Genomic DNA, 9,678 nt, shown 5'->3' with positions numbered 1-9,678 from the left:
ACCTTTAAATAGTAAACAAAAAACACAAACGCTTGATTTTGAGAAAAAGAGCAGAGCAAAAGTAATTCAGTGTTTCCAAAACTGTTTTTGTTTTTTTTTGTGTTGATATATAATGTTATAATCAAAACTAGAATGATTTCGATTTGAAGACGACATTTGTATACCCTCAAGGATGAAATACTTTAACAAAATTTGAAATTTTGAGCCCTGGCTAAGTTGGTCCCATCGTATGAATTTAGTTTCGAATGTTTCGAATTTCTACTATTCTCAAAACAAATTCAATGCTGTAACACAATTAGCAGTCTAATTCTACTCTCACTCTCTCGATGAACAATGCTACTCTATCTACTTTTAATACTTTTAATAATAAAAATTTAATTGTTTTGATATCTACGTATCTCGCTAATATAATTTGCTTATCATTTATTATGCGAATTTAGTTGCATTGCTCTATAATTTAATAACAACAAATACTTTCACAAATATGCTGTCCTAGTGAATACTATCTTATCACGAATACCCCCCATGATCACTGTCATAAACTGTCAATGTTTGTTCCATGTATAAGTATATGTGACGTTTATGTTTGATTTTCTTATAAGTGTCCATACATCTACAATCGAATGTTTGAGAGCATTTTTGTTGAGACTTTTGCAATCGCGCTACTCAATTCATTTAATTAATGACGATTCAAATTGGCCCACATATCTGGATTCAATTGATTAAGCATATAATTGAAATGTTGCCGATACATTGTCATTTGACAAAATGTGCACAGTGGGGTACAGGTGATGTTGGGGATGATGGAAGAATGTTCGATTGCAAAATAGAACAGTGCAGCAATTATGCTAAAATATGAACTTTGACCGCGATTTATTTTAAAATCCCTCCAGCGATTTTTTCTTGTTTTTGGGTTTTTCTCATTTATGAACATTGCTGTTTCAGAATCTACAAAAACTTCCCAGGTGTAAGTGATTTTCGTGTAATGTGCATGACATTGTTTTATAAGGAGGCGATACAGTTTGTGCATTGTCCCAATTTGAACTTCTACATCTTAAAAAAACCTACGAAAATGCCATTAAGGTCAATCTTGTAGAGCATTTTTACTGCTACAACAGTTTCTTTAGTCCCATTACGATAGGACTTGCGGTTTCCAAGTAAACCGTGAAACCCCCTAAAAATGTGAACTTCGACCTCGATTTATTTGAAAATCCCTCCACCGATCTTTTTGTTTTTCTCATCTATGGACATTGTAGTTTCAAAATACGCAAAAACTTCCTAGGTGTAAGCAAATTTCATTTAAATTTAGTTAACGCGCCCCGTGTATAGTCACTCGCACGGTGACAGCCGAGAAAGTACTGCAACGAGAGCATGCCGTTGTATTGTATGATTGGACAAATCTTCGCCTCCTCATGCCACTGATGACATAAGCAGTTCTCAAGGCGGCATTCTCACAGGTTGTAATATTTTTCCATCGCGTTGTATTTATATTCGCGGAGCAAACTGGTGCAGCATAGCTTACCACAGACTGACCTATCGCGTTATATGTGGCCAACAAGATTTCTTTATCTGCACCCCAAGTGCTGCCGGCAAGGGACTTGAAATCCTTGTTCCTACATCTCAGCTTTTCGCAGACCATCACCCATGACATTCAAATCTGTTCTCAGCTCTGCCGTCCATGAACAGAGTGGTCGTAGATTTAGTGCGGATTTCTGGCGCGGAAAAGGTGGAAGGAGAAGATACCCGACGCTAAGATCGTACAATCATCCGCATACGTTACGATCTCAATGCCGTCTGCATTCTGACAAGTTTGAATAATTTTCTATCGCGTTGCACTTATATTTGCGGATCAAACTGATGCCGCATAGCTTACTACAGACCGACCTATCGCGTTATATGTGATCAACAAGGTTTCTTTATCAGCACCTCAAGTGCTGCCGGGACTTGAGGAACCTTCTTCCTACATCTTAGTCTGTCGCAGATATCTGTGGTATGCGCGAGCGGCATGAACATGCTGTCGAATGTGACCCCTACAATTTTGGGGCAGTTTGTGATCGGAATTCTGCTAACATCGACCATGACATTCAAGTCTGTTCTCATCTCTGTCAATTATGTATCCGTAGATTTAGTGGCGGATATTTGCATATTCCTCGCATGAAAAAAGGTGGTAAGATCAGTTAAATATAAGTTCAGCCTTTCACAAATGACATCAGGGAAAGTACCTGAAGCCATACGTTACGATCTCAATGCAGTCTAGAAATACGGAGAGTGGTAGAGGATTAAAAGTTCCGGATATCCACTTTCTGGAACTCCCTGTATTAATCTAAAAGGCTTCAACTTCCGGTTCCCGAATATGACTGACGTCAACACATGTTATTGATTATCTAACGTTTGAAACTTGTCCGGAGGGTTGTCTGCTCGATGCCCCAAACAACGTGGAGCCCTCGACAGTATAAACGGCTTTTGATAAGTCAAGCGCCACGATCAATGTTCTATCACCCTGCTTGTTCTGGTTGAGTCCTCGACAAATATGTGAGGAGATGACGTGCAGCGCTCTCGTGGTGCTATGCTGCGATCGACAACTGGATAGCTACTTCTGACTCGCGGGAGGACTAAAGCCTCAAAGCTCTTTGCTATGGGCGACAAACTCGAAATATGTCAGTTCGATCCACCTTTGCTGGCATCCTTCAATAGCGGGACCATCCCGCCCATTTTCCAGACTTCGGGAACGAAGCTTTGGTGAGATACTCAACTCCCGCCTCATCCAGCTATATCAGCATCAGTGTTCAACGCTTTGGGTGATTTGGCGTTCCTGATGACATGCGCAGCATCATCCATCGTAATTGATGTAGTTCCTCATCGTCAGGAAGAGATCTAATGCGACATAGTACTGTTCCCTTTGTCCTGTTATTGCAGGGGTACTTCACAAATCGTCGATTAAAATAAATTGCGCACTTCTTCGGATTGGTCAGCTAAACGTGGCCAAATGTAACTGAGGTCCTATCTTCCTTCTTCCCAACTCTTTATATGACTATGCTCACCCACCAACCTGTTAACTTCCAGTGTCAGCTCAATGTCTCTGGGGTGACTGGAGTTGGCACAACGAAGCTCATCATGCTCATTTGCTAATCCCGTCGCCTCTGCTGCAAACTTTGGTCACACTAAGGGTATTCAACCAGCCGGTATATGGCGAGCGGCTGCAGCAGTGATGATGTTCTTTCTGTTACCGGAACATCAGAAGGGTTGGGCAGATCTCTGAAGAGATGATTAGTGCACTCTCTGAAATTCGCCCAATTAGCTTTCTTATGATTGATGAAAGTGTGGCGTTCAGAGGTTGTTAAATCGGTCGGTCTGCTGGTGGAGACAATTATGGTCTGATCCAAGAGAAATGACGGGTTACCAGGTTACGCCATTTGTTAGAACAGATGATGACACGATGGTTATGTCTGGCGAACTGTGACACTCCCCGGTAATTGTCGTAGGGCGTCTATTGCATCTCATTGAAAATTGAGTGTGTTGGATGCGGATGTGACTAACTGGACACATATAAATTAGTACTGGGGTTTCCTCCGTCCCGGCATGAACAAAAAGAATACGGAACAGGCATTGCGGGATATGCTGCTCCCAACAAATAAAAACGATACAAATACAAAGATGTGTGCAGTGAGGTCCAGCTCAATCCGGTACAAGAAAACCCGCTGCTCTGGCATTGAGGTGGTAATGCCTGGCGAACTATGACACTCTCCTCTAATTGTAGTAGTGGCATCCTCATTGACCGTTCAAAACCTAGAGCTATCAATCGGCACAGACGGTGCCGTGTATCTCTGGTCATTACCTAGGATCGAACGATAAGGCCAGTCGTTTATGACCTCCCAAAAACGGGCTAATGTTGGGGATTTAATCTGGAGTACATTTATTTATCATGGAGATATAAACGTTTAGCACCTGTACCTCCTCAGCTTCTCGCCGATCTGCTACCCCATACTTTCTATGTACGGTTTATTAGTGCCGTGCTTAACCGAGATAGGTCTGTATTGAACAGACTGGTGGCACAGGAAATCTTATCCCCCACCTTTACTTCTGGTGGCTTAGGGTATGCCTCTGTCGGCAAACCCGACTGATACTATTTTATTATAACCTCCACATTAATATGGAGCGTATAATTAAATTTGTCATTTCGTTTGTAACACATCGAAATAATCTTCGGAGACCCTTTAAAATATAAACATTCTTGGTCAGCATAAAATTCTAAATCGATATAACCATGTCCGACAGTCTGTATGTCTGTTGAAATCCAGATACAGCTTGCAATTTTTAGGATAGAGCTTTGTAATTTGATGTAGAAGTTTCTGTAGTTCCTAGGATGTTTGGTATTAAAAATAGGTTATATCGGTCCACGTTTTGATATTGCCCCCATAGAACGGTAAGGTTTTGGCCTCATTATCGCACCGAAATGGCTCAAATTTAGTATTTAGTCTTCATTGAGGGTATAAAACTTTCCACCTGAAATTTGTCGGTATAGGTCCACGCCTTCATATAGCCCCCTAAAACGATTCCTCCCGATATTGGATATTTTGAAGGTTGTAGCTTCCATATCATATCGAAATGGGTGAAATTTGGTATTTAGCTTAGCTTGGGGTGTAAAACTTTCCGCCTGAAATATTTCGGTATAGGTCCACTTCTTCATATAACCCCCATAGAAGGGTCCCTTCCGATTTTCGGTATTTTAAAGGTTGGGGCCTCAATATCCTACCAAATCGTTGACATTTGGTACTTAGTTTTCGTTAGGGGCTAAAACTTTCCACGACAAATTTGTCGGTTTAGGTCCACGTTTTCATATAGACCCCATATAAGGGTACCTCCTGACTTTCGGTATTTTGAATGTTTTAGCCTAAATATTACACCAAAATGGCTGAAATTTGGTATTAAGCTTGTGGTGGGGGTATAAAACTTATCACCTGAAATATTTCGGTAAATGTCTTCATAAAGCCCCCATAGGAGGGTACCTACCCATTTACAGCATTTTCAAGGTTGTGGCCGGCCTCAATATCAAACCGAAATGGGTGAAATTTTGTATTTAGTCTTCGTTGGGGGTATAAAACTTTCCACGTGAAATTAGTCGGAATAAGTGCACGTCTCATATAGCCCCCATAGAAGGGTACCTCCCGAATTTCCGTATTTTAAATTTGGGATTTAGTTTCCGTTGGGTGTATAAAACTTTCCACCTGAAACTTGTCGGTATAGGTGCACGTCTTCATATAGCCTCCATAGAAGGGTACCTCGCGATTTTTGGTATTTTAAAGGTTGTGGCCTCAATATCATACCGAAATGACTGAAATTTGGTATTTAGTTTCCGTTGGGAGTGTAAAACTGTCCACCTGAAAGTTGTCGGTATAGGTTCACGTCTTCATATAGCACCCATAGAAGGGTACCTCCCGATTTTCGGAATTTTGAAAGTTTTAGCCTCATTATCCCACCGAAATGGTTGAAATTTGGTATTAAGTCTTCGTTGGGGGTATAAAACTTTCCACTTGAAATTTGTCGGTATAGGTCCACGTCTTCATGTAGCCTTTATAAAAGCCAACCTCACGATTATCGAAATTATGAAGGTTTTAGCCTCATTATCACACCAAATTGGCTGAAATTTGGTATTTAGTCTTCATTGGGGTATAAAACTTTGCACGTGAAATTTGTCGGTATAGATCCACGTCTTTATATAGCCCCCATAGAAGGGTACCTCCCGATTTTCAGTATTTTGAAAGTTTTGATCTCAATATCACACCCAAATGGGTGAAATTTGGTATTTGGTTTAGGTCGGGGGTATACAACTACCCTCGTGAAATTTGTCGGTGTAGGTCCTTGGCTTCATAAAGCCCCCATAGAAGGTGTCTATATGCTGAATAAGAGGAAGAGCTTATTACTTTCATAAGCGAAAGGAAACTAATTGTTCCTTTTTACTTCATGGTGGAGGGTTTAAAAGGTTCGGCCAGGCCAAACTTTATTCCGTTCTGATTTGTTTCTTTTTTTTTAATTTGTGCTGAAAATCGGTTATTCTGAACTCTTTGATCCTTCAGTTATCCTTTATAATTATATTAACAACTCTTTAAAACATATTTTCTTATTAATGAACAAATGTCCTTAAGTTACAAATCATTTTGAACTTCCACTATTAAAATCAGATTCCACTGTGCCGCCCCATAACCATTCACTACGATTTTATAAAAACCCTCTTGCATGTATTGCGGAAATTCATCGCGATTGAATTGACATCGGTCTAGCGTGTAGATTTTCTTTTCGAATGGTGGCACAAATTTATCCTCAAACACCGGCATATTCGAACAATCTTTTAGAGTATCCATTATGAGTTTGTAAAACGAATTGAGATAGGAGAAAAAATGCTGTCGCTGCACTTTAAACGGCAGTGGCCGATATGGTTTGACACCATTTTCACTGCGATACGAAAGGAATTCAATCTGGAAAAAGGAAATAAGTTATTAATTTTATACTTCAAGAAATAACCATTTGAACAATACCTCCGAATCATCACCTTCAACAATATCAAAATTTTGTATAATATTTCCTGAGGCGGCATATACTCCTCGGCGTATACGTTCCACTTTAAATTTTTGAAAATCCACCAAATCGGGATTTTCAGAATGTGTTTGAACGGATTTCATATCGTAGGTCCATGTGTGCTGTGATGGGATAAAAATTTACCACGTAAGTATTATTTTTTTTAAATTTTTTGTCCATATTCTCACCTTTACGGGAAGTGGAAGTGAGAGCCCTCCAACTGATGTTGTATAAAGTACCAACATTGCCGTTGTTATTCTGAGTATTGCTTCCATAACTTTCATCGGTAAATTATTATTTGTTATTAATTAACCTTTTTAAAGCTTTATTTATACTAATTGGGTATTAACAAAATAAGGGTATATACAAAATTAATAACAACAACTATTAACATTGTTACAAGCTCGTTAACATGCCATTTCACGATTAGGATTTACATGAGTCGGTACTCTCGTCAAAAGTGCAAGGTTAATGTTAAATCATTTCTTAATGGCTAATTTGTTGTGTTAATTGGAAAACGCATATTTGTTAAGCCACGTTCATGTAAACGTGCTGCAAGAACTACGTTTTGGACGGTCAATGGGAACGCTCATACCGGAATTGGCGAATATTGTCACAGTTCGTCAGACATAACCAGCTGATCGCCATATACCTGCTGGTCGAATACTCGAAGTGATACCAAATTTCCCAGCAGAGGCGTGAGAATTAGCAAATGAGCATGATGAGCTTCGTGTTGCCAACCCCAGAATCAGGAAGCTAAAAGTGGAAGCTAAAAGGTTGGTTGGTGAGCTACCCTACTGTCAATTTTGAAACGTTGGATAATCAATCAATTATAAGGAATTCAGGAACAAGAAGTGCAAACCCGTTTAGTAAAACTGAGAGGGGTGATATCTCCGGAACTGTTTAACTTCTAGCTCTCCTGTATTCCACTAGCTTCAGACGGCACTGAGATCGTAACGTATGTGGATAATTATACGATCTTGGCTTCAGGTGCTTTCCCTGATGTCAATATCTAACCACCTTTTTCAACGCGAGGAATATGCAAATATCTTCATTGGTGATGTTTTTCTATGGAAAATCTTCATTAATGTACATTTTCTAAAGAAACATCTTTAATTTCTATAGAAACATATTTTTCTAACAAAATATCTTAATTGCTGAAAATTTTCTATAGAAAATTGTTCACAGGTGAACTTTTTCTATACAAAAATTTTCACGGACCAACTTTTTCTATAGAAAAATGTTCATTGGTGAAATTTTTCTATAGAAAAATGTTCATTGGTGGACTTTTTCTATAGAAAAATTATCATTGGTGAACTTTTTCTATAGAAAAATTTTCATTGGTGAACTTTTTCTATAGAAAAATTTTCATTGGTGAACTTTTTCTATAGAAAAATTTTCATTGGTGAACTTTTTCTATACAAAAATGTTCATTGGTGAACTTTTTCTATAAAAAAATGTTCATTGGTGAACTTTTTCTATAGAAAAATTTTCAATGGCGAACTTTTTCTTTAGAAAAATTTTCATTGTTGAACTTTTTCAATAGAAAAATTTTCATTGGTGAACTTTTTCTATAGAAAAATTTTCATTGGTGAACTTTTTCTATAGAAAAATGCTTATTGGTGAAATTTTTCTATAAAAAAATATTCATTGGTGAACTTTTTCTATAGAAAAATTTTCATTTGTGAAGTTTTTCATGTTCATTGGTGAATTTTTTCTATAGAAAAATGACAAAAAAAATGATAGAAAAATTTTTATTGGTGAAATGCTAGAATATAAAAAAAAGTCATCTGAAAACGCTTTTCTACAGAAAAAGTTTATTGGGAAACATTTTTTATAGAAAACGTTCTTTGGTGGATATTTTTCTATAGAAAAGTTTCATTGGTGGACATTTTTCTATAGAAAAATGTTCATTGGTGAACTTTTTCTATAGAAAAATGTTCATTGGAACTTTTTCTATAGAAAAATGTTCATTGGTGAACTTTTTCTATAGGAAAATGTTCATTGGTGAACTTTTTCTATAGGAAAATGTTCATTGGTGAACTTTTTCTATAGAAAAATGTTCATTGGTGAACTTTTTCTGTAGAAAAATGTTCATTGGTGAACTTTTTCTATAGAAAAATGTTCATTGGTGAACTTTTTCTATAGGAAAATGTTCATTGGTGAACTTTTTCTATAGAGAAATGTTCATTGATAAACTTTTTCTATAGAAAAATGTTCATTGGTGAGCTTTCACTGGTGAACTCTTTCTATAGAAAAATGTTGAAATTAAACAAATTTATCGCAAAATGTTTTTCTATAGAAAAAGTTTATTGGGAAACATTTTTCTATAGAAAAGTTCATTGGTGGATATTCATATTCATTGGGAAACATTTTTCTATAGAAAAATGTTAATTAGTGAACTTTTTCTGTAGTAAAATGTTCATTGGTGGACATTTTTTATAGAAAAATGTTCATATGTGAAATTTTTCTGTAGAAAAATGTTCATTGGCGAACTTTCACTGGTGAACTCTTTCTATAGAAAAATGTTGAAATTAAACAAATTTATCGCAAAATGTTTTTCTATAGAAAAAGTTTATTGGGAAACATTTTTCTATAGAAAAGTTCATTGGTGGATATTTGTCTATAGAAAAGATTCATTGGTGGTCATTTTTCTATATAAAAATGTTCATTGGTGAACTTTTTCTATAGAAAAATGTTCATTGGTGAACTTTTTCTATAGAAAAGTGTTCATTGGTGAACTTTTTCTATAGAAAAATTTTCATTAGTGAACTTTTTCTATAGAAAAATTTTCATTGGTGAACTTTTTCTATAGAAAAATGCTTATCGGTGAAATTTTTCTATAAAAAAAAAATATTCATTGGTGAACTTTTTCTATAAAAAATGTTCATTGATGAACTTTTTCTATAGAAAAATTTTCATTTGTGAAGTTTTTCATGTTCATTGGTGAATTTTTTCTATAGAAAAATGACAAAAAAAATGATGATAGAAAAATTTTCATTGGTGAAATGCTAGAATATAAAAAAAAAGTCATCTGAAAACGCTTTTCTACAGAAAAAGTTTATTGGGAAACATTTTTTATAGAAAACGTTTTTTGGAGGATAT

General features: G+C 36.6%; 1 protein-coding gene across 1 annotated transcript; it reads right to left on the bottom strand.

Moving 5' to 3' along the window:
- Positions 1-6,049: 6,049 nt before the first annotated feature.
- Positions 6,050-6,857, bottom strand: LOC141406823 (uncharacterized). Its single transcript, XM_073992876.1, has 3 exons — positions 6,762-6,857; positions 6,534-6,695; positions 6,050-6,473 (listed from the first exon to the last, which is right to left on the bottom strand). Exons 1-3 carry the CDS (start codon positions 6,855-6,857, stop codon positions 6,144-6,146), a joined length of 588 nt encoding a protein of 195 aa, XP_073848977.1. The 3' UTR covers positions 6,050-6,143.
- Between the last annotated feature and the right edge of the window lie 2,821 nt (positions 6,858-9,678).

The sequence above is a fragment of the Musca autumnalis genome, unplaced genomic scaffold (genome assembly GCF_047663935.1).
Source record: "Musca autumnalis isolate F117 unplaced genomic scaffold, ASM4766393v1 scaffold_5, whole genome shotgun sequence".
Lineage (NCBI taxonomy): Eukaryota > Metazoa > Arthropoda > Insecta > Diptera > Muscidae > Musca > Musca autumnalis.
Note: the sequence above shows the minus strand (reverse complement) of the source record. Positions and strands in the feature narration are given on the sequence as shown.